The 26,387-nt window shown below is 38.9% G+C and overlaps 1 protein-coding gene across 1 annotated transcript in view; it reads right to left on the bottom strand.

Moving 5' to 3' along the window:
* The window catches only part of CMSS1 (cms1 ribosomal small subunit homolog (yeast)), a 348,622-nt gene that overhangs the window by 17,373 nt on the left and 304,862 nt on the right, over positions 1–26,387 (bottom strand). The window contains exons 2-4 of the mRNA XM_003783954.3: positions 18,474–18,559; positions 5,149–5,220; positions 3,192–3,321 (exon numbers count right to left, since the gene is read on the bottom strand). Of these exons, the coding sequence (XP_003784002.2) occupies positions 3,192–3,321; positions 5,149–5,220; positions 18,474–18,559 (288 nt within the window). The remainder of the gene's footprint in view (positions 1–3,191; positions 3,322–5,148; positions 5,221–18,473; positions 18,560–26,387) is intronic.

Here is a 26,387-nt window from a genome sequence, read left to right as displayed (position 1 = left end):
TGATGATGAGGTAGTTGAAAATATTGGAATACACTGTAGCATTCAGAAGCAATGAGCCATGTAGGCACATATGGAAAAAAATGTCAAGTCAAGAAAGAAACAATGAAAGGATCAGCACAAAGTCATTTCATAAATTTTAATATGTACCCCCCCTACACGACATACTCATATTTTATAAGAATTTTATAAGAATATGTACATATTTAAAAACATACGTCACCACATTAGAGTAAATGTCTGTAAAGAAAGGAGAGTGTGGCTTGGGGGAAAACGGGGATAATGCATCAAAATACAACACAACAACACAATAAAAGACAACAGAACACATGAAAGTAAAACAGGGGCCTTGCGTGACCAATGACGGTCATGGTCTAGCAATTATGTAGTATTAATCAACTCTGTACCTGAGATGAATGAAAATGCAACATCACAGCTAGCACCCTAATTTTTTCTATAAGAAAAAGTTTGTCTACAAACACAGTAGTGTTAGGGAGTAAACTATCACTAAATGAAATGAACTGTATATTGGGATGCAGCATGTATAACTCCTGTAAATAACAAACTTCAAAGCTGTTGCCTCCCCTCCCTTATGATGGTCTTTAAAACTGTAATTTTCCAAGCTCGAATATGTTTAGACTCACTTGAGAAACTTTACAAAAGATATAGATTTCCTGAGATGAACTCTCTTCTGCACAGTGAGTCAGAATCCCTTAAAGGCCTGGGAATCTGCTTTTTAATAAGTTCTTGGGTGACTGGTTGCAGGTAGCCTATAGGGCCCAGGTATCCTCAAACTATGGCCCACGGGCCACATGTGGTCCTAGAACATTTATCCGGCCCACTGGGTGTTTTTGCTGCCACTGCCTGTCCTGCTTAGCAGCCGACTTGTCCCAGGGCCCACAGTCCAGCCCTCCAACGGTCTGAGGAACAGTAAACTGGCCCCCTGTTTAAAAAGATTGAGGACCCCTGCATAGGCATTCAGGAATCACTGGTCTAAACTGTACTCCAGCTCTCAGAAGACAGCAGAGAGGTTAATTAGCTCCAGGTGATTCCAGCCTTGAACTCTAATTAAGTGCCCATGTGTATGACATTAACAATGTACAGTATACAATATTAATTGGAAAGACATATTCCTGTCCTACAGACACATACAACTTCCCGTCAAAACCAAGTTAGAGACCTGACAAACTAAATAGGAACAATATTTTATTATTTATATCCACCTTATAATTACGCCCCTTCTTGAGCCTGTCTCAAATAACCCATAGTATCTCCCTCCTATCACCTAGCATAGACGTCCCCTATGTCCTTGGTGTCATCAGTGCAGTGACCAAGGTCTTTTATCCTAAACCCTCCTGTGATGCTTCAGTTTTCTGTGTCTCAGAATGGCCTAATTTCATAACTGAAAATGCAAACCGGTTCTTTCTGGCCACAACAGTATTCCCAACATAATTTCCTTCTTCTCTAAACCAACCCACACATTCTTGCCTAACTATACTGAACTCTAATAATATAATAAAATGTAAATTCACTATGGAACTTAAATGACTCCTTAAAGTTTTTTTCTAACCTTTGACTATATAATTATAGATAGAATCAAGGTTTGTGATCTTCTATGAAGTTATAGAATAGTGGTAGTCCCATGAACTCATAAATCTTTTGTAAATTAAAGTTAGAACTAAAAAGAAAACTGACCATTGAGTCATAGTAAAAACCAAAGCAGTTAAAGCTTGAGAAGTGCTTTTGTTACAATGCTTGGTTCCTGTGATAGAGCAGTCAGGGCACAGCTCTCACCCCAGGGGCACCAGTGTGCTGAGGAGGATGGGTTTCAATTGCTGTGGGAGACATCTGGGCTAAGTCTAAAACTCCAGATTTTGCTCCTGTGCAAATGCACTCCTTCAATTCTCCAAAGGGTAATCTTGGAAAAGGAACAGTCAGGGGCACTCATGTCTCCAAACTCAGTGTGTGTTTCTTAAAAAAGCATATTACAAAAGAATTATAAAAATCCAGGGAACAGACTGTTTTTCAGTTTCTCAAGCTTCTAGAAAGCATAAAATTGCAATGGGAAAAGGAAATCAAGCTACCTTTGACTTTTTCCAAAAGCAGTATTAGATATCCCTAGTAGTCTATAAATAGACTAAAGTAGTGGCACCCAGACTTCTGTGGTTTGATTTTATAACAACATCTATTTTCTCCTATCCCTCCCCAAGAAAGTCATATAGCATGGATTATAATCTTGAAATTAATTAAAATTAGTTATTATGATTTTGCACTATCTTTTATCTTAATTATAAATACACTAAGGCAGTAAATCTCAATTCTAGTGAGCTTAAGCATCGCCTGAGGTGAGGTGTCAGCCTTGCTAAAAATGCAGAATTTTGTTCCTACCTTTGGATTGTTTGCTTGAAAAAGTCTGAGCTGCAACCTGAAATACTACTCTAAAAGCAAAACCATGACCAAGAAATCCACAAAGGACAACAACAAAACTAAGATGCTTTCATAAGGCTAAACTTCTTATCTATGAAGGATGAGCAAATCAATGTTTCATATCTATACTTGAAATGTGTGCTTTATTTTTACTTAACTTCTGTCTGAAAGGTGTAAATGATGGGGGCCGAGAAGGAAGTCTGCAGAGGAGGTGTTCAGGCTAGGTTTATTTGAAAAGGGAGGGTGACCTAACAGGCAGGGCAAAGATGGTGGCTCCCCCTGGAGGCAGTTAGAGACTCCTTTTATATGGGGGTCACGGGGTGGGTTGGGTGGGCACATTTCAAGGCTTGCATGGAAAATTAGGGTCTCAGGGGGTGGGCTAGCCAGATCCTTTGTGTCTTTGTCTTAGGAGAAGAAGAGAATGGAGAAGAAAAGGGTTTGTATGTGGCTGCTGTTAGGCCCCCCAACACTGTCCTCATTAGGAATTCTTCTTCAATAGTCTGCTTAAAAAAAAAAACAAATACAGACTCAACAATTAACCTTTTGAATAAAAAAGAAAATACACTTGCAAATCTTAGTGTTAAATTCAACAAATACTGCTTAACATCCCAACAAGGAAACCATTAAAACTATTAGGTTGACAAAAGAGCATTAGCACGTGGAAAACACTTTAATTTACTGGCTGAGGTACCCAAGCATAACACAGAGGAGAGGAAAGATGAGCCCGCTTTGCTCTTCATCATTAGAAAATCAAAGCCTGGCTATACCTGGCAGGCTCAGTTCTTCTAATTCAATCACGGAACGACTGCTGCTGTAATAGTCCTTCATCAGCTGCTGCAGGTCTGCAGGTGTCCCTGGTTTGGGCTCTGATTTTGCAAGAACATCAGTAATTTTCTTCTAAGATATGAGAAGGAAGAAAAATAAAAAAAGAATGGCATTTGGCTTAAAGCAACAGGTTGCTTCCTCTGGCATTTAAATGACACATGGGAGTTCTAATAAATACACTTGAGAAACTTATGAAAACTTCTTGGACATAACTACTGCTTTGAGGGATTGAACAGATGCTCTAAAAGGCTCCTTATAACTCTTGGTCCATGACTTCGAGGAGAACTCAAATTTTTGCAGTGGTCTCTCATAATAGGATACTATTTTTTGTTAAAGTCAAGAAATCTTATTACGGGAAGCTCTTTTTATGTCCTAGGTGATTTGTGTTCCTGGAAAAGTAGAATTTTTAGGATTTCTTGCTTACCCTGGTTTCTGAGGCGATGAGCCTCTGGATTTCTGGCATTAGAGTAAGTAAAACTGGCAGGAGCCACCTGAGCACAGGAATATACTGAAAGGGGGACTTCACACCCTTGATTCTCAAGTCTCCTAGACTGACAGTCTCAAAGTGGCTCTATGGAGAGTAGAAAAGATACTACAGGAAATACTTCCACTATCTATTTTGTGTAGTATTTATTAAGGGTTCCAATATATTAGGGACACACAATTGTTCATCTATTTCTCATAATCTTCCCTGTTTATTTACTTCTTTTTTTTTTTTATTGAATGGTAACTATGTACATTAATGCACTTCTGGGGTACAGTGTGGGGTTTTCACATGCAATCCAAAATACTTCCATCAAACTTTATTTACTTCTAATGTCCCACCAAAGATCCAGAAAGAGCCATTCCTCACCCCAGCCCCAGCTTTTCCCCCTCCTTCCACAATATCCTCATTTCTATACCACTGCCAGGAATGGTCAAGGTTCTGTCAAAGGAATTAACTTTGAAAAATATGTCATCAGTGGGCACATTTTAGCATGACTTCAGTCAAAGCTAAACTGTCTAGCCAGAGTTCTGACCTTGAGCCACCAAGAACTTAACACTCCTGAAGGCCATTAGTGTACAAACTATCAAAGAGAAGTTAAAGTTACTTCTTTAAGGACTTGCCAAACCTCAGCCAATTTGGCATCTCCTATCTTCCTATTTGGCCTTTTGCAAGAAAAGAAAACATTTGCACACGCACTCTGAGTTTTCTAAAAGCTTGCTGTTAAGTAATTGGTTTGAGTCCATCTTCTTTCCTCTAATCCCAATCATATTTCCTCTGCTGACTTCAGCAGTAGACCCTTCTTGGCAGAAAGAGAATTACACTGCTGTTTTCACAACTGTGCTGGAAGGTCAAAGCTAACCATACTTTCTCCAATGCTAAGATGTGAAAAATTTTGCATGGGAGAAACAGTCTTCCCTATGGAAGTGGAGATTTTTGCCTCAAATTATGGTTCCAAATTAGAGTCAGAAAGACCTTATACTACCTTCAGCTATTTATTATTTTCTTTCTGTTAATACTCTAAGGTATAATGTCTTAAAAACTGAAATTAGTAGGAAAAGAAGGTTGCATAGTTCTTTTCTTAGATAGAGCCAGAGAGGCCAGGGAGGATAGTGCTGGCTTCTTCTAGAATTAGAAACCCATGTCTGACCTCTAACCACAGTGAAAACACAGGGTGGGTAATAAAGATGTTTGATGCTTCACAAGACTGAAATAGAGTCAGAGGAATTTATTTCTAGCTCCAACAGAAACACTTATTACTAGTGACCTTAGGAAAGTCCTCAAACTTCACTGGATCTTACAATTTCTGCATCTCTAAAGTGGGGATTGCAATAGTTGCCTCATCAAAGTATGATATATACAAATGTGATGAAAACCATACGGGGTCATAAACTGTAATAAATTATTAATATTACCTTTCTCCTTTTCCTGGTCTTGGTGGTATCCTCTTTTGTTTCCCTTGGTTCTATCAAGAAACATTCTTTAGGCTATAAAAAAACACAAATGAGAAAACTTTTATCTTTACATGATGAAGTGTCAATTAACGGTATGAATTCCAAAGTGCTTTCGGCCATGCATGCATTCTTCAGAGTATCTTGGTAATGCTCTACAGAAAGAGAGCTGCTGGAAGACACACTATAGGATCTTACGCCAGGGCTGGGCTGAGAGCATTTCTGAGAAAGTCAGAAAGTACAGATGACTTAAGACTAGAAAATCTTTGAACAAAGATCAAAGTGTATGAGTGGGTGAGTGTATACATACATTTGGTGTGGTAGTGCCGGATACTAAAGATTGAAGACAGTGGCTGGGTTTGTAAAATACAGGCAGGAATAGACGTGATTAAAATTAAGATGTGCTAAGACAGTCTTTGACTAGAGTGACTAGGGTTTTCCATGCATTAGCTGTGTGTGAGCCTGCATTTCCAAGTCACTGGTTTATTATTTTGTTTTATCCATTCCTTTCCTCTTTCAATAAGCATAGAAAATCCAGAGTAGGATGTATTTTATAAAACTAGCTGCCCCAAATGCCTTTTTTCTTTTTTGTTTTTACGGTGACTACAAAACGAATGTCTCTGCTAATGGTCTGATAACAGTTTTGTGCACCACAGCATCCAGAGTAATCTGTTTGTCTGTTGCCTTGACCCCAGAGTACCCTATACAGTTGAGAGCTATTTTTACCTTTAGTTTTTTTTTTAAATGTAGAAAAACAGGAAATTTGGACTAAGACATTGATTTATAAAATAGAATGCCCCAGATTCCATATTTATTAATCATAAGCAGGAGTATAAAATGTTTCCTGTGCTAGACCTTTTATGCAACATTTTCAAACAAGTTGCCAAGTAAGATATAAAATGTTAAGTGAAAACTTATTCTCAGTTTTCCCTTGATTAAATTTCCATTCCAACTAAAGAGTACTCAGTTTAAGCTGGTAAGCTACTAACTAAAGCAATCTTATCTCTACTGGCTCTGTTTAAAATGATTACAGAAGAATCTTTCTATGAACATTTGCAGACAGTCTGCAGATTAAGAATGTCTATGGGCTGAAGTCAGGGAGAAAGATATAATGCTACATAATTTCTTCAAGACATGGGGTCAAAGACCAGCAGTTTTTAGGCTCTCTTTCAGTTTGTAGAGAGGTAGATTCAAAAGGTTTAGGATTAAAATAACATGGGAATCTCGACATTTTAGCTTCTTTTTAGTTAAGACAAAAAAACCTGCAAAAAGCAATTGCATCATAGCTGAAGAAACGAAAGACATGATGACCTCTCTTATTTAGAAAGTTAAGCTGTTTTGTGGATATAGCTACATGCCAATTTGATGCTGGTACATGCCAATTAGAAACTGGGCCAAGGCCACTAATATGTCACAGAAGCTGCCAGATGGTCATAAGAGTCCAATTACAGACAGGCCAACATCAGCTCATGTTCCTAAGGCAAAGGCCTGGATACCATTAGCAGATTCCTTAAGGCACACAGCAGTATCTCTTCACCGGTAAAAGGTTTTGGGGAAGCATATTTAGAAACCTGTTGCATTTTCTTACTTAGCATATGGGGTGTCCTGAAGAAGTATGCTCAATGTGCTGATTCTATTTATGTTAGATTTATAAAGCTAATTAACTCCAACACAATATACATTAAATCTAGAAATGAGCTCAGTTGTAAGAAAATGGACTCTTTGATTCTGGAAGAGAAAATCAAAATGTAATTCTGAGTCATCATATGAAAAGTGAAACATACATGATGAATTGTCAATGAAACACACTTGATGAATTTAGCCAAGATACTGCATCAAGTTTAAATGTTTGGTTCAAATTCTTACATCATCCCTAAGGAAATGTAATATAACATTTGTTTTTCGAAACTAGTAATCTTAGTTGGCTGGGGTAGGGTGCTAATGAAGAGGCCAATTTTATGGGGTCAATTTCCATAGGGGTGAGACAGCTTTATGGAGAAATCCAAATCCACAGTATTGAATATTCCTACATTTAGTCAGCTATCTAATGAATGCTGATGTTTGCCCTCAGAGACATTGGGTAAGAAGATATGAAGAACTAGGCCAGGCTACTAACAGTTTCTGAAAAGTAATTCCAGCAATATGTGACTTTAATAGTTAATAAATAATGTCATTTCCTTATATGACAATGTAAAGATAATATAAAGGTTTGACAGTTAAGTTAGTGAACTCATCCTAGAAAAAGCAGCACATATCTCATTGCTGAATATCACTATGGCCACCTTCGAAACATTCCCCTTAGGAAACCATGCACCTACACAGCATCTAGACCACCATTAAAAGCAAATCTGAAACTCTTTTTCTGGAATGGCCATAAAAGCTGTCATTGTATTACCTGATGTCCTGAATGTTATCACAATGTCTTCCTTTCAATATTTCCTTTGTCTTAAGGTACAGAAAAATGCCATTAGGGGCCAGATCAGGTGAGCAAGAGGGTATTCAATATGGTTATTTATTCACTGGCTACAAACTTCCCGATCGACAGTGTCATGTGAGCTGGTCCCTTGTCATGATGCAAGGGCCACACCTTTCTCATGCTAAGATTTTCAGTTAAGATTTTCCTAACTCTTTCCCTATCAATGTTTATTTGGTCTGCTATGCTTTTCACAGTCAGCCAATCATTCTGATGCACAATTAGATGACTTTGCAATGTTTTCATCAGTTCTGTTACAGCCATTTTGACCTTTCTTTACCAGTGACCCTTTCTCTCCACTCAGAAAAACATTTAATTCATTTGTACACTGCCATTTTCTTCATCACATCATCTCCATAAACATGGACTAACATGTCTCTGATTTCACTTCCACTCTGACCAACATTAACAAGGTATTAACTAATGGTTGTTCATTTCTCTAATTCAAGCTCCCACGTTCTCATGATGGCACACAAAAACAGACAACAATGAATGCCACTTAGTGTGACACCACCACACATGAGCATGAACACAACTGTGAGACACTGATATACCAAGGTCATGAAACCTTACCAAGTTGTTTGTTCAGTGCTGTCAATGTAAATACATGGTGGCAAGTGTGTAAACTTAATTGTCAGATCTCATAGCAACTTTACATATGTAGTATGAAGAATCACAGTCCCCTGAAAATTTATGAAAAAAATAGATTTTAAGAGAAGCAACATGGGCATGTTCTCAATTCTATGAAGTATCAAAAATTGGTTAAACATGTCAAGTCAGCCTGAAAATGCCACTAAACTGAAAATTAAGGGCATTGGAAAGATATAAATTTATTAAGGACCAAGAAGCCAGAAGAGAGGACAACAGTGGTAGAGAGATTTCAACAACTTTTCAGAAGTTGAAACTAGTTGGAACTGGACAGAATTGACTTAGCAGAGAAAGAAAGCTAGTTTCCTGGGTTTCTGAAGAGGCAGATGCTAACAAGAAGTGAGTCTGTTTGACATCCGTTGTGCTGTGAAAAGGTCTAGTAGTTGGAGGCAAAAGGTATTACAGTGAGTGAAGGGTTAAAGAGTAAGGAACTGGTTGCAAGTTTATATTTAGAATGCTTGGCTTCCACTAGGCTGTATCTCCTATGCTGGCATACAAGCAAACATCTCATTACTGCTTCCTTTCACCCTGTCCTTCCCGGCAGCAGACTGGAGGGTTTGTCGTCTAAAGACATCATGAGGATCAAGTCTGTGACATGGAAGAGAGGCCTAGGCTCACCTCTGTTTTCTGCTGCTATTCTAGTTATATATTATACTAAATTCTCTGGAAGAATGGAAAAACATAAGAGAAATGCCACAAGGCAGTGATACTTGGAAGTCCTATAATAAAAATCCAGCTCGTGGCTCGGCGCCTATAGCTCAACCGGCTAAGGCGCCAGCCACGTACACCTAAGGTGGCGGGTTCGAATCCCCAGCCCGGACCCGCCAAACAACAATGATGGCTGCAACCAAAAAAAAAATAGCCAGGTGTTGTGGCGGGCACCTGTGGTCCCAGCTACTTGGGAGGCGGAGGCAGGAGACTCGCTTGAGCCCAGGAGTTGGAGGTTGCTGTGAGCTGTAATGCCACGCACTCTGCCCAGGGGGACAGCTTGAGGCTCTGTCTCAAAAAAAAAAAAAAAAAAAAATCCAGCTCGTCACTCTACCAGGAAGTACAAGCCTCATTCATGCACAAAAACTTCCCATCAACTTTTTAGTGTAATTCTCTTCAATATGAATTGACAGCTAAGGTTCATCAGACAGCGAAACTTTATCAGACATCTAAGTAAATTCTCCATCGTGAGAGCTAACAAACAACAAAAAGAAAAATAAGCTCAAAAAAAAAAAAAAAAGAAAAATAAGCTTAAAGGAAAGAGGGAGAATTCTTCATGACAATTGCAATATCCTCAGAGAGATAAGGGAAGGTTTTGCAGCCATGAAACAAGAATGAGATAATGTAAAAAAAAGGAACAATCTGAAAACATTTAAATGTTAAAACACATAAGAAAGTTGGATTAAAAATATAAGAGGAAGGCTTGCAGATAAAGTAGAGGTAATCTCTAAGAAAGAGGTGAAAAATAGGAAGGAAAAAATAATGAGAAAATTAAGAGAATCAGCTTAAGATATTCAATATTCCAATAAAAGGTATAGAAAAAGAGGTCATATAAAACAACAGGGAAGGAGTCATCAGAGAAATAACACAAGAAAAACATTTCAGTACAAAGGGAAATTTTCTAAAACATGAAACTCCAAATTGAAAGCCAGTTAATGTATATAGTAGATGAATATGAAAAATACACCAAAGAGCATAACTATAAAATTTCAGAAAATCATGGACAAAGAAAAGATTCTGAAAAGTTACAAAAATTAAAACAATAACCTATGAAATACAAAGGATCAATAAAAAGGAATAGTATGAATATCTCTCAGAAGCAATAATGGATGCTAGAGCTCAGTGAAATGATGCCTTCAAAACTGAGTATAGTTTACTTGCAAATGAGACTTTTATATCCAGCCATACTATCAATCAAGTGTAGGAGTAGAATAAAGTCACATATAGATATACAAAGTCTCAAAAACTTACTTCCTACCCATAGATAGGGGAGGCAAGACTCCAACAAAATAAAAGGCTAAAATTAAAAAAAAGAAGATAAAAGATTCAGCAAAAGGGAAGTCCAATCCAGGATAGTGTTTAAGGGGCATCCCAGGATGACATTTAAGAGGTCTTAATTGTTCAGTGTTCCTAAAGAATAACTAATTCAGAGTGGAAGAGGAATATGGAGGTCTGCAGGAAAGACAAATAACTGATCTGCTTGACCATATGGAAAATATTATTCATGGGCATGCGGAAGAGATGTTGGACCATATGGAAACAATTAACAATAGGAACATAGCAACCCAGGCAAATAAAGAAACGAGGCAATTATTAATGCCAAGAAAATAAAGAGTTGTATAAGAAAGGGATGATTATAGCTTTTCTTTTTCTCAGTATTGAACAATATTTCCATCATCATAATAACGTAATAGTGACAAGTGTTTTAACCAAAATGTGATATTATGTTGGCGGGAGAGGCCGCAGTTGGAGAGGGACCAGGAGGGAGACTGGAGAGCTATGCCCTCATATACTAAATCAGAAGGTCAGTAGATGACATCAGAAACTGATAAATCAAGAAAGAGTGGTATAGGGGCCGGGCGTGGTAGCTCATGCTTATAATCCTAGTACTTGGGAAGGCTGAGGCGGGAGGATTGCAGAGCTCAAGAGTAGGACTCTGTCTCTACTAGAAAAAACAAAAAAATATTAGCCAGGTGTTGTGGCAGACACGTGTAGTCCCAGCTACTCAAGAGGTTGAGGTAGGAGGGTTGCTGGAACCCAAAAGTTTGAAATTGATGTGAGCGAGGCTGATGCCAAGGTATTATAACAGAGTGACACTCTTTCTCAGCACGCCACACCAAACAGAAAGCACTAATACCCTAAAGTGGCAAATAAGGAAAAAAAAGCTAAAAAAGCTGAGGCGTTCTCTGAAGAAAAAGGACTAGGATGAGAGTGGGAAAGGAGATTGCTGTGTTTTCCTTCAAAACCTTTAATAGTGTTTGATTATTAAAAAAGATATGTAGGCTCAGCACTTACAGCACAGCGGCTAGGGTGCCAGCCACATACATGCGAGCTGGTGGGTTTGAATCCAGCCAAGGCCTGCAAAACAACAATGACCAAAAAAAATAGCCAGGTGTTGTGGTGAGTGCCTGTAGTCTCAGATACTTGGGAGGCTGAGGCAAGAGAATTGTTTAAGCTCAAGCATTTAAGGTTGCTGTGAGCTGTGATGCCACACACAGCATTCTAGCAAGGGTGGCATAGTGAGACTCTATCTCAAAAAAAAAAAAAATATACATATATATATATATATACATATAGGATTACTACAGGGACAAAAATAAAAAAATTAAATTATTTTATAGCAAGACAAGGATGTTCATCATAAAGATGAAAATATTTAGAACTGGCTTTTAGTTTCTTTTGGCCTTGGTCAAAAGTTATTCAACATACACCTGCCAAAATGTCTAAAATTAAAAGACTGATAACTTCAAGTATTGACAAGGATGTAAAGCAACCAAAACTTTCACACAATGATGGGGGGAATGCAAAAAGGTACAATCATTTTGGAAAAAGATCTGGCAGCTTTTATAAAACTAAACATAAGACTCAGCAAGAGTCATGTCTTTACTGAATAGAAATAAAAATGTATGTTCACAAAACATTTGAACGTCAATGTTGATGGCACATTTATTCACAGTAGTCACAAACGGGAACTAGTCCCAGCTATCCATTGATAGAGGAATGGATATACAACATGGTATATTTATATAATTGGATATTGCTTAGTGTTATGGACTGAATTGTGTCACTCTGAAATTCATATGTTGAAACCCTAACCTCAAATGTGACTGTTTGTGGACAGAGAACCTTTAAAGAAGTAATTAAGGTTAAATGAGGTCATAAGGGAGGGGCATCCAGTATGACTGGTGCCCTCATAAGAACAGGAAGAGACGACAGGGATGTACACACACACAGAGGAGGCCATGTGAGGACACACAGAGAAAGAGGCATCTACGAGCCAAGGAGAGAGGTTTCAAAAGAAACCAAACTTGAAGCCAACTTGATTTTGAATTTCCAGCATCCAGAGCTGTGAGAAGTAAATTCCTGTTTTTTAAGCCATCCTCTCTACAATATTTTGTTTTGGCAGCTCTAGCAGAGTACTATGCTTAACAATAAGAGGGAATGAAAGACTGTACATCAACATGGAAAAGTCTAAATAATATTGTGTGGGATGAAAGAAGTCTAGAACAGGGAGCACATACTGTATAATTCCAGGTACATAACATTTTAGAACAGGGAAAGTAATTTTCTTTTGGAAAAATATCAGAACTGTTGTTGCCTCTGGGGCCAGGAGTTTAAGATGGTAATTGAGCTGGGGGTGGCATGAAAGGATTGATACAGGGTTCCCCCAATGAGGACTAGACAGGGATCCCAATTTTCTAGGCTTGAATGAGCTCAGCAATCAGTCTCATCACAGACCCCATCTCTAGGCACAAACAGGCCCTTTTCCAGGCCACATTTTCTAGGCTTGAGCAAGGTCATGAGAAAAGCAGCCTGACTGACATCTCACCTGGGTGGTTCCTCCAGGAGTAGGGAGCACACACCCTACTCCTGTGTCTGGGGCAAGGAGTGCAAGGACACATTCCTTTGCTAATTTGGCTCCTGGACAATTGTGGCAAGTTCCAAACATATATAGTCCAAACTTCCTTGCCCACAGGATAGGGAAAGAAGTATATAACCCCCCAGACAGAAGACCCACATGGGCTTTCCACTTGGCTTCCCCCCGCCCCCCCCAGTGCCGGACTTTCTGTTCCTCCTCCTCTGCTTATCTAACTCTTTTATCTTTCAGTAGACTCTGAACTTTCGCTTACTCTTGTGGTCTGTGGTTTCATTCTTCAAATGCTGAGAACAAAGAGGCCACACAGAGAAATTCTGGCTATGAGATTTTAAGGTGATGATATTGTTTCTTATCCTGATAGGGCTTTGTGTTATACAATTGTAAATATGTATCAAAACTCACTGAATGATACAGTTAAGCATTTATTGTATATTAACTTTACCTCAAAGTTAAATAAAAGAACTTTAAGACAAAGATTGAACTTAGAAAGTAAGGAAAATTTTAAAGGAGATTTCCAAATAGTATTGAAAGTGCCACTTGATTTCTTTTGGGGGCTTAGAGGAAATTGCAAAAGGAGGGAGTTACACTGAGAGGAGGACTATTCAAGGTGAAATGAAGGCTGTGATTGCCAAGCTATTTGTTAAGACCCCAGAAAGGACAAAGGCAGGGCCTGAGAGTACCATTCAGTCACTTAGGGCTCTTTAAAGGAAATTAGGATCACGCCTCACAGATTTTTCTCTAGCAATAAGCCTCGGGAAAGCTTTTAGGGGTGTTGTCCTTAACTTGTCTCAGCAGGGGCCTGAGAAGAGTTTATTAGGAAAAAATTTGTGGGTGCAATTTGCTACGAAGTGAACCCCCAAAAGAATCATAGGTGACCCACACAGCTTTTAAAGGATTTATATATGCAGAGATGCCACTAGATTGGGCTGAGAGGGTCAGAGAACAACATGAAGAGTGACCTTTGGACCCTCAGAATTCTATCAAGAAGCTGCTCAGTTGTAAGCACATACCACTCTTCATGGGGGGGGGGAAGGATGGATGACATAGAGGTGAGAATGAAGTGCCTAAAGAGCCAAGAACCATGCAGAATTATTCCTGGGACTTGAGACATTTTCTGACTTGCTTCTAATAGAGTACGGCAGAAGCGATGTGATGTCAACTCTGAGAATAACTTACAAAAAGATGTGGTTTCTGTCTTGGATACTCTTGCTCATTCCCTCTTGGATCGCTCAGCCTGGGGAAAGCCAGCTGCAGTGTTGTGAGGCTTCCCTGGAGAGAGGCTAACACAGTGAGGAACTGAGACCTGCCAACAACCACACAAGGGAGCCTCAAGGTGGGCTCTCCCCCGTCCAGCTCTCTAACACTAACCCACAGCCTGGCTGGACTCTGATGAGGGATGTAGAGCCAGAGGCACTGAGCTAAGCCATGCCTGTGAGATAACAGAGACTATGAAATAATGATATTTTTGTTCTGTTTTCAACCTACCAATTTTGGGCAATTTGTTATGCAACAATAGATTAATACTAACAACAGAATAGAGAACCGTCATGGGAAGGAAGGAGGTGAATCAGCGGAAGAAATTGTTTTCTCTTAACACCTTACAAGAATAATCTTGGTGATAAAGAGTGGAAGAAATATTAAATAATTAATACTCAAATTAAGAAATGGTAAGTAAATACAACAGTAGAGAAAGTAGAGTTTGGAGGAGAAGGGCAAGCACTCTTGCTAAAGATTCCACTTTGAATCAAGGACTTAAACAAAAGACTAGCTAAGGAGAAAAAAAGTCCCACATGGTCTCTGAGGGGGAGAGGATGGGCCATGGAACCACTGAAAGGCTACTGACATCATGGAGGCATCAACGAAAACTCACAAATCCTTCGTAAGCATTTATATTCTGGGAGCGTAATTACAAAGTCACTAGGGCTGGCTCTGAACTGCCTGATGTTGAGGGGGGAAGAGGGTGATGCAATCTCTAGGAGTAAGGGAATTCATCATTTACTTTGGAAGCAGTAACTGGGAAGGAAAAAGAACTGTTGGCAAATCTTTGTACTCACATTATTAAGCAGGCCAAGGATGATTACTTAGATGTGAAATGGTTGCTAGAGATGATGTAGTCATATGGATTAAAAAAATTTTATAAAGCTATAAATCTGCTGTCTGAAGTACTAGATAGATGGGAGGTGTGGCTTCAGTAACACAAACGTGAGGCCCAGCTATGGTGAAGGAGAGAACACGATCTATCCTGACAGATGCTCTCACCTGGTGACATTCAAGCCTAAATGTGTATTACAGCTGACGGCATATGCCAGGCAGTTCCTGTACAAGCATAATGGAAAACATAAAGGACAGCAAAATAACTAAGCAGATATGAAAAAAATTCAAAGTTTACATGCAGCACAAAATAATTTCTTTGGCTTTTTAATCTACAAAAAAAATGGAATTACATTTAGAAAACATATATTTTGTCATACCTGCCAAGTAAGTGCCCCAAACTGTGCTAGGTACTGTTGCGGAAACAAAAGAAACCCTGGCCACAAGGTGCTCTGAACCCCTTGGAGCGTCAAGTTTTATGTGTATAACAACTAGAAAAGCACAGTCTGCCTGACAGGAAAGTCATTCTTGAGGTGGTGGGAGGTGTTCCAGAGAGAGGGAAGAGCAGCAAGATTGAGAGGACCCGGGAGCTCCCAGAGGAGCCCCAGGGATCAGGGCCCATGTGGGCAGCCTCAGCTGTGAATGTCAAGTTGGGGGAACCTCTCCTGGAGGGGGCTGTGTAGGAAGACTGATATGGGGCTGGTGGGACACTGAGTAACCAAGCTCTAGGAGATTCTGTAGGCAGCAGTGTCAGGGAGCTGCTGGCTCACAGGCTGGGTTGAGATGAACACAGTGATGAGAAAACTAGGATCCCAGCATGGTTGTTTATTCCTTGATCTCCAAGTAATTAGAGGTAATTTGGGGCAAGGTTCTGTGTCAGGGGCTATGAATGCACAGGTAAACTCCATCCTTGAGGTAGTACAGCTTGGTGGGGAAGACCAGGGCCCTAAAAGGACAGTATAGGCAGTCCCTGAGTTATGAAGGAGCTAGGCTTTATAGGTTTGTTTTTTGTTGAATCTGTATGTAAGTTGGAATAGGTACATTTACCTATTACCTGTAACACGTAGTAGCCTCTGTTTGTAGGTGTGAGTTGTATGTCAGTTGGATGTCTGTAACTTGGGGACTTACCATAACAGCCTCTGTTCATGAATGTGAGTTGTTTCTAAAGTGGATGTTTGTAATTTGGGGACTGCCTGTACTCTAGCTAGGGAATCGAGGCTAGAGTTGCAGAAGAGGGTCAGGGCATTTGGTCTACCTAGGACCTGGCCTCTTCAGAGTAATTTAGTTGTGAAGAAATTAGAACAAGAGAAAAGTGATTAAAATAGGCAGTAAATCTTAAGCTTTTGTAATTTTTTTTGCCTACCAGAAATAACTTTTTTTTTTTTTTGGTCTTGGCATGTGACCAACAAAGCACCTGAAAATATGGATAATCCAATTTTCCCAAGTTGAAAGAGAAAGGTGGGGTGAGAAGGGAGCCCGAGCAGCAGCATCCTCAGAGACCAGCAGATGGCAGGCAGGCCGTGACGGCTGGCGCTTGTCTCTCTGGGCCGCAGGTTCTTTGTGATTAGGCTCCCGCCAGTCCCAGAAGGAGGCTGTGGGATTGTGTGAGTTATGGTGTGCCTGTGCAGTGCCTGTGGTAACTCCTGGATCAGAGGTCTTTATTATTGTTGAAATCTGGGCAGAAAGATGGGTGAATCACTCAGAACTGAGGAATGTACTTAACTCATTTTTCCCTTTCTCGCTAAAGCTGTCTTCCATTCACCTAATTTGATGGTTGTGGGAAGAGAAAAGCGAAGCTGTAAAACAGAAATGGAGCAATACTGATGATTCCACTAATAAAAAGGCAGTGAGGATGCAGCGTTGGGCAAATTTATTCCTCTACCAATGGGTCCAGAAAGATTAAGGAGCAAGCAAGACGAAAATGAAAGGAGAGAAAGCCAATGATGTCTGAAGAAGAGTATTTGGAAATAAGTTCTACAGGTAGGTAACGATAAGAGGCAAAAGTCAAAGAAAGTGTGTGTATGGGTGTGGTCAATGGGATAAGTTAAAGTAAAACTCAACCTCAACTTGAGGAAATAAACTGAAAAGTTAAGGATGTATTAATCTATAGGTTTTTGAAAGAACAGTTAAAGGTAAAACTGGTATAGGGCCTTTGAAGAGATCAAATTATACATTAAATGTATATTATGTATGTATACTTTTATGCATTCTTCTTCCCTCAAGGAAAAAATACTGAACAAAATAAAAAAGATGAAATGTATTTCTTTTTTTTTTTAGTTTATTTATTTATTTAGAGACAGTGCCTCCACTATAGTGCCGTGGTATCACAGCACACAGCAACCTCAAACTCTTGGGCTAAAGTGATTCTCTTGCCTCAGCCTTCCAAGTACCTGGGACTATAGGTGCCTGCCACAAAGACCAACTATTTATTTGTTGTAGCTGTCATTGTTGTTTAGCAGGCTCAGGCTGGGTTCAAACCCGCCAGCCCTGGTATATGTGGTTGGCACCCTAACCACTGAACTATGGGCACCGAGCCAATGATGACGAAATATATTTCAATAAAATAATTAACATTTCAGTGATTACTCTTTGCCAGTCACTGTTTGAAAAGCTTAACAAGTGCTAACTCACTTAATCCTCATTGGAACTATGTGAAGAAGTTATGATTATTATCCTCACCTCACTAATAAGGAGAGAGGCATAGAATTTGCCCAAGTTCACATAGCTTTTAAGCAATACTATGCTAAATTGCTTCTCACAGTGATCCTGAGCCTGGTCACAAACTTTGGGTGGAGTCACATGCTAGTGGGATGAGTTTAGGGTACTGACAATAAGAATAAGACTCCAAATGGTTCTTATGAAGAAGATGAGAATTTTGCATTGTGCTGGACAATCCTTAAAAGGACACATAGGTTTACCAATCAGGTGTGAGGGACACATAACTGGAAAAAGCTACAAGTAGATGTGAGTGGCATTTTAAAAGTCAGTAGGAAGATTAAAAAGACAATAAAAGGTCACTGGACTAGGAAGCTAAGTTTATCCAAATGGCCACTTGTGGTGAATCTCCTAATAGTGCATATCACAGACCACAAGACTGGGTAGACATAAGGTTCTAGAAGCCTGCTGCCACATGGCACAGTATTGTAATTATGCATATGTGCGTAAAGCAATCTTTCATATCTTTACGCTATTTGTCTCCTTTTAGGAACTGTACCAAAAAGAATAAGGCTGGATTTTTGGTGAAAATGTGATATAAAAATCTAAGATATCAGTATTGTGATATACATTTATATAGTTAAAAAAATCAGGGCTAAAAAACAGACCTTGCTGGTTTATGATTAAAGAAGTATTGTCCTTTCAAAGGCAGAGAAAGTAAAAGCTTCTCTCAAATCTCACAAACAACTGATACTAAGCCACAGGAAATGCTATAGGGCGATGGCAGAAGATGTTTTCAAAATCTAACAGCTGTGACTCTCCCACAGTGACTATTACCTGATTGGTTTTCTTTGACAGTGCAGGAACTGGAACTGTCTCCTGCTGCATAACTTCTGTGTCTTCGCCTTCATCATTTGATGTTTCTAAGAAACAAAATGTTTGAAAATCAGAAAAGTCTCTCTCTCTCTCTTTCTCTCATTGCTAGTGCAACTGGGTACCACCTTTATAGAAGGTTTGATCTCTTGACTTTGTAATTCTACCCCTAAAGAGCTGAATTTAAGGAAATTATCCACAATGAAGACATATTACCTCATTCAAAATTAAGGAATAATCATAGTCAGGCTAATAGCAAGCTATCATTTTTTATAATAATTTATTTTGTAAGATATATTCACAAATGCCAGACAGTGGGCTGAGATAATATATGCCTATCAGAATAAGTAAATCATTCCCTTGATACCTGGTTATATTTTTGAGATGGGGTCTCATTCTTGCTTAGGTAGGTCTCGAACTCCTAAGCTAAGGCAATCCACCTGCCTCAGCTTCCCAGAATTCTGGGATTATAGACATGGGTCACCATGCCTGGCCCTACAAAAGGACTTTTTATTGCTTTTAAAAATATTAAGAGTTTACAATGACAAAAAACAAAACAAAACATATGATGATGATAATAAGTGATCATAACTACCATTGCTGAATAGTTACCACATGTTTGACATTGGGCTTCACATAAATCATCTTATTTAATCTTATAAGTACTGAATTTATAGATAATAAACTCTCCATTTTCAGATAAGAAAACTGCTGTTTAGAGAGATGAAACCATACAAAAAGATACACTCAAAAGCACTAAGATAAATCAAAGATTCTAAAAAGTGTCCAAGTAACCTAGAGGGAGGCAGGAAAAATAAAACAGAGGTATGAAAAACAAAACAAACAATCCCCCCAAATGTCAGAGTCAGCCCAAACATATCAATGAATACATAAAATGTAAATGGTCTAAACATACAAATTTAAAGACAGATTGATAGAATGGATTAAAAAATATGACTTAACTGTATGAAGTTAAGTACTTAACTACTTATGAAGTAGTAAACTTACTTCAAACATTAATCATATAAACAAATTGAAAGCAAAGGAATGCAAATATTTGTCAAAGGAAAGCAGGAATGGCTATAGTAGCATCATATAAAGTAGGCTTCAGAGCAAAGAAAATTATCATAAAACAAGAGGGACATTATATAATGAGAAAAGGATAACCTTATCAAGAAGACATCACTTCCTAAATGTGTATGCACCAAGCAGTAGAGCTACAAAATATGTGATGAAAAACTGATTGAAATGAAAGACAGACAAAACAATCAAGTTAAAGTCAATGAAGATATAGAAGAATTAAATGATACCATAAAGCAAAGGATTTTATCAACATTTATAGAACACTACAATGAACAACAGCAGAATGCATATTTTCTCCAAATGTTATGGTACATATACCAGGACGGGTCATAGTCTAGGCCATAAAGCATCAATAAATTTAAAAAGAATTGAAACTGATAAATAGTATGTACAAAAACTTACAGCAAACATTATAGTTAATAGTGAAGGACAGAATGCCTTCCCCCTCATTTGGAACAAGGCACAGATGTTAGCTCTCATCAGGTTTGTTCAACACAGTACTAGAACTTTTAGCCAGTGCAATATGACAAGAAAAGGAAATAAAAGGCATAAAAATTAGAAAGCAGTAAGTCTACCTAACTCCACTTGTAGATGACATGATTATTTACATATAAACAATCCCAAGGAATCTAAAGACCACCTTTAGTCCTGTGAACATTCTTATATTGGCTTCTATCAATGGAGTCTCCTTTCACTGAATATTCTCTGTGTTCAGTTGGGATCCTTCAAGAAAACCTTGCCTGACTACACAGTTCTCCTTTTCCCTCTTGTCTCTACATGTTTTTCTATGCTGTATATTACCTGTTCCTTATAAATGAGCACATAATTTTACCTTGCATCACAATGTGTGGGTATTGCATAAATGTTAGGTTTTCTCCCCATCTGAATCAGAAAATCCCTAAAGGTATAAATGTGCCCCAAATACTTGGTCTAGTGTTGACTGATAGTAAAAAGCACACTCATACTTATTGCTTTATTTATATTTTCATTATAAAGTAATATATATTCTCTATGCAAAACATTAAATGCCTCAGGTGGCGCTTATAGCTCAGTGAGTAGGGCGCTGGCACCATATACCAAGGGGTGGCGGATTTGAATCTGGCCTTGGCCAAACTGCAACAAAAAAATAGCCAGGCGTTGTGGTGGCGCCTGTAGTCCCAGCTACTCAGGAAGCTGAGGCAAGAGAATTGCCTAAGCCCAGGAGTTGGATGTTGCTGTGAGCTGTGACTCCATGGCACTCTACCAAGGGCAATAAAGTGAGACTATGTCTCTAAAAAAACCCACAAAAACTCGTTAAGATAAAAAGAATGACTTACAAATAAATGTCATGATCAATCTCATAAATGTTTAAAAATCAAGTAATGATCTTAGAAAAAATTCTACAATCTGTATTTTTTCATTCTCTAAAATTTGCTAAATGAGGAATGTAGTCTGTATTTAAGGAGTCTAGTTGAAAATAAAGACATTTGTTCCTCAAAATTCATGGGGGATTGATATGCAAGGGAAGTTCTGGAACCAATGCTCAAGTCCCAGACACAAAAATACACAGTGTTGGTATGTAACCTATTCACATCTTCCTATATACTTTAAATCATCTCTAGGCTACTTATAACACCTAACACAATATAAATAGTTGTTAGACTATACTGTTTAGAGAAAAATGACAAGAGAAAAAAGTCTGTACACACTCAGTACTTTAAAAGGTATTTTTGATCCCCAGTTGGTTGAAACAACAGATGTGGAACGTGTGGATACAGAAAGCCAACTGTAACATATTTTTAATGGTATGTGACTCTTACGCAACAAAACCCATGAGAAATATTAAAAATACCTTGTTAATCCAATGCTCTAATTCTGAGTTATTTCTTATTCCACAAAATTATTTCATCTGAAACCTTTTAACATATAAAATGAGATCATCTCATGTCACTAGAGGTTGAATAAATTAGTTGTTTCCTAGATTGTGATGGTTTTTGGTCCCAGAGAGAAAACTGCTTTTCTCAAGTAAGGATGTTAGTTCTGTGATTTTCATTAACAGGATACTGAAAGAGAAGCCTAGGGATCCGACTTCGCCAGTCTGGCTCCAATACCCAGGTTCCTCTAGAACTGCTGAGATTTGAGGTTAAACCAGGACTGCGCCACTCAGTCCAACGACCAATTCAGCCCATAAAATGGAGTCACCAAGACACCACTGCCTTGTCCCTAACTTCCTGAAGACTCTACTTAAAAAAAGACACTGCCAGATGGGACTGGTTAAATTCACCCTAAAGAGAGTCAAGTATACTGTCATTTTTCAACCCATAGCAACAACAGCAGGTGAAAATAGAAGGCTGCCCATCTTCTTTCCCTCAGTTCCCACCTTCATCCTTTTCATGAGAATATCTGAAGTCCAGTTTCTCAGAATTTTCCCTAAATTTCTAGGTACTCACCTACATAAACCCCTGCTAGGCCCTGGGAAGGAGCCCGGCAAAGGGATCATACAGTCAATTGTTCTTTAAAAATTTGCAAAGGAAATATTTAGCCATAGTATGTTTGGACCATTATCTGTTTCCACTCAGAATTCTCCTCTGTCACACATACCGGGAGCATTTGGGGGGTCCAGTTAGGGTAAACAGATTGCATGTACATTTAGTTTGAGTTTAATGGGATATTTATGTAGTTTATAATCACATCTGTCTATAGTTACATTTTTGCTAGCTGTTCTGAAGCTGGAATGCTGTCAGGAATTCTCCTACCACTCTGTGCTAACCCACCAGACATTCTGACACAAAGAGGGCAGGGCTACAGGGTGTAGATCATGACACGAATGTGCCTGTAGCAACTGTCCCTAGAATGACACGGGAAGTGAGTGAGAAACCAAGTCTGGAATGTGTGAAACCTGCATCAAAAATATAAAACTGTAAGCAGAGAACTAAGTTCTCATTTTGGTCTATTCAAAATGGAAGCTCTTTCCTGTAGGGATATATACAGTAGAAGATACATTGTCTGAGACTCTACAGAAATGATATATTTTTCCTAATTGATGGGGATGAGTAAAATACAAATTTTCAAAGCGCCCGTGTTTGTTATTGTTACTATTTGTTATTTCTTTTCTTATTTGAAATACCTTCTTTCATATCTAATTTTGTATCAGTAATTTCGCATTCTTTCTCTAAGCCAGGGACCACCAAATTGTGTAAGTTTCAGGCCTCAGAAAAGCCTGATCTGCTCTGGCTAACCACCTTGTTCCTTGTTCTAGTTAAGAAAAGAACAAAACAAACTACTGAAACACATACCAGCAGGGGAGAACTTCATGTGCCTGATGCTAAGCAAAAGAGGCCAGACTGAAGAGGCTCTATAATGTATGAGTTCATTTATTTAACACTGTGGAAGGGGCAAAACTATACATCAGTAGTTACTAGGGAATGGAAGTGGAGGACTGGGGAGTGATGGAAATGTTCTGTATGACTGTGGTGGTAGCTACACAACTGCAGGCATTTGTCAGAATTCACAGAGCTGTTCAGTGATATAGTTAATTTTACTAATGTTAATTATTCCTCAAGAAACCTGACTTAAAAAATAATGATAGAAGCCAACTCTCATTAATTTATAATACTTCTCTAACATCATACAAGTAAAAATTGGCACAACTAAGCTTTGAATCCCAGATATTCAAATCCCAGAGTTCATAACCAACCCCTACACTCTTCTTAAATCAAAAAATGCTGCTTACAGTTTAATGTTTTCTTCTATTCCTCTATTTTTTTTTCTTTGCTAAGAGGTCTCTGTTGCTTTTATTTTAAAATTATGAATAAGTGTTAAATGTAATGCAATGCTTTTTGTTTTTTCATTTATTGAAATGGCTATATGGGTTTCTCCTACAATCTGTTAATGTGGTAAATTGTAAAAATAGGTTTTCTTTTTTTTAGAGACAGAGTTTCACTTTGGCCCCCTCTCTGTAGAGTGCTGTAGTGTCACAGCTCACAGCAACCTCCAGCTCTTCGGTTTAGGTGATTCTCTTGCCTCAGCCTCCCAAATAGCTGGGACCAAGGTGCCTGCCACAATGCTTGGCTATTTTTTGTTGCAGTTTCACCAGGGCTGGGCTTTAACCTGCCATTCTCAGCTTATGGGGCTGGTGCCCTACTCACTGAGCCACAGGCGCTGCCCGTAAAAATAGGTTTTCCAATGTTAAACCATTCTCATTATTCCTAGGATAAATCCCAACCAATCATGACATATTTCTTTCTTGTAAATTCTTTTCCATCAATGTTCAAAAGTCAGATTGATATAATTTCCTTTCTAGTACTTTCCTTGTCTGGTTTAGTTATTAAGGTTTACTTTCATAAAAGATCTAAAAAAACATCTTTTTTGGTAATTCTCTGAAACAGTAGACCATGAGCCATCATTTGCCCGTCTATAATCAATTTTTGGAAATGTTTTAAGGTTTTTAAAAAAGTTACACTTTTTTTTTTTTTTTAAAGAATGCAGAGTTTCTAGGAAAAAAGGGAAGGGGTGGGAAGTGACGGTGTGTGACACACCTTTTGGGAGCGGGACACAATTCTAAGAGGGACTTTACCTAACAATTGCAATCAATTGTGAACTGCTTATTTGTACCCTCAATGAATCCCCAACAATTAAAAAAAAAAAAAAAAAATATATATATATATACACACATACAGTTTCTAATTGTTAGGTACAGATTTTTCAAATCTGTTACATATTTATGAACTGTGTTTTTCTCTATCGATTATTAGTGCATAGTAACATCTCTTATTTTCAATTTTCCTATGTTTTCTAGTATTCCATCAATTTTTATTTGCATATTTCATAAGTACATGAGGTACATGAACATTTAGAATTGTTATGACTTCCTGCTGAATTGTTTATCATTACATTGTGACTATTTTTAAAAATCCATCTTGGTCAATTTAGTTGAATTTCATTTTGAGGGGGTGGTTCTTCTTTATTTATTTCTAGAGGTGGTCAGCTGTTCTCTGGGAAAGCTACACTACACACACTGAAAGTAATGCTGGAGACACAGCTGCGCTTAAACAGCCTAAAGTGTTTTGCTAAAATTACTCATCTTGAGGAGCCAGAATGTTTTATTTGGCCAGGAGAACCAGGGCCGGGAACTACTCTTCAAGAACCATGTTCCCAGCTCATTAAGAGACTCCCACCGGCATCTCTGAGAAAGAACACAATTCCCACATCCAAAGGACAGGACCCTGAGACTGAACTCCGTGGAGGCCAGATCACAGGGGAGGGAAGGGAGGGAATGGCAGGGAGAAGCACACCAAGGGAGAAGAGGATGGCAATTCTGACTCCAGCTACACTAACAGAGGTTGTGCAGTGAAGGAGGGTCCATTTTTCATTGCTTCTGTACATTTTTCAAAGTAATTTCCAGAGATATGCTAGGACTAAAAAGGAAGAGTTTCAAATTAGGCCACACCACAAAAGACTCCTCCTGTCTATGAGTGTACCTCTCATCTACTCTAATGGTTCAGAATGCCTGTTCTCCCTTCATCCTTGTTTCTCCTTTTCTATAAAAATCTTACTCCACCCCCCAAAATTCAGCTCAAGCTTCACTTCCTCCATTAAGAACCAAAAGCAGAAACAAGACTATGTTAGGACTGCAATATAGTTAGTAAGCAGGTGCAACTATCAGTGAGGATGGGAAGTGTGGAGAAAAGGAGACAGGGCCTATATGGAAATGAAGCTTTTGCTGAAGGAGAAGGCAGCAGGAGCAGCAAACCCAAGGCCAGGTCTGTCCTGCCGAATGCCCTAAGCGGGGGGAACACTTAGAGATACTTTGGCAGGCTGGGTTGGCCTTGGCCTCCAGGCCTCTTCCAGCCCAGGGTCTTGTGCTGGGGCGCTGGACCACACACTCTTCTGCAGGCCTGTGGTGGTATGTCAGGCTTTATGTTAGTACCACCGTAATTTCGCTTGTTTAGTTTTTCCTACCTACCAATTTTTCCTTTTGGCTTTCTCTTTTATACAGCAAAATACTACCTTTTCCATCTCCCTGGAGCCTTCAGCTCTCTTCTCCTTTCCAAAAAGGAAAAATCCATTTCTGGATATGAGTCCCCATGAGCTGGTTCTTTGTGTCAGAAAGTTTCTTGTCATTTTGAACTAGAATGGGGAGTTGGGTGATGTCTGTCCCCCCTTCACTTTGCTATTTCCAGTGACAAGGCTATAGCCTGATGTACATTCCAATACTGCTCCTTTTTCCATAGCTGAGGATGTCCCTGGCAACAGATCCAGGGTTTGCTTACAAAATATACTGCCAGTTCCCCCAGAAACCTTTAAAGTTAGAAAAATTGTAATAGGAAGGCAAAACACTTAACGGGAGTCACTTTATGGGTCCTGACACTCTGACAGAAGGTAAAGGACTAAGACCAAAAAGTCACCTGAAAGACACATGAAGAAAAAGTGAAAATGAAGAAAAGTCCTTCATTTTCTTTTGGGGGGACAGTTAAATGGTGTAAAATTTTGGTTGCCAGCTACAAATCAGCAGAACTAAATCTTACAGGTTATCTTCTAAAAGTTTGCTCCAGGTTAGCAATGCTATATTCATTTTATTCATTCATTCATTCATTTACAGAAAGAGCCTCACTCTGTACCCTGGGTAGAGTGCCCTGGTGCCATAGCTCACAGCAACCTCAACCTCCTGGGTTTGAGCAATCTTCTTGCCTCAGCCTCCTGAGTAGCCAGGACTACAGGCGTCTGCCACAATGCCTGGCTACTTTTTCTATTTTTAGTAGAGATGGGGTCTCGCTCCTGCTCAGGATGATCTCGAACTCCTGAGCTCAGACAATA

The sequence above is a fragment of the Otolemur garnettii genome, unplaced genomic scaffold (genome assembly GCF_000181295.1).
Source record: "Otolemur garnettii isolate 467f Iridium unplaced genomic scaffold, OtoGar3 scaffold00009, whole genome shotgun sequence".
Lineage (NCBI taxonomy): Eukaryota > Metazoa > Chordata > Mammalia > Primates > Galagidae > Otolemur > Otolemur garnettii.
This window is presented reverse-complemented; position numbering and strand designations above follow the sequence as displayed.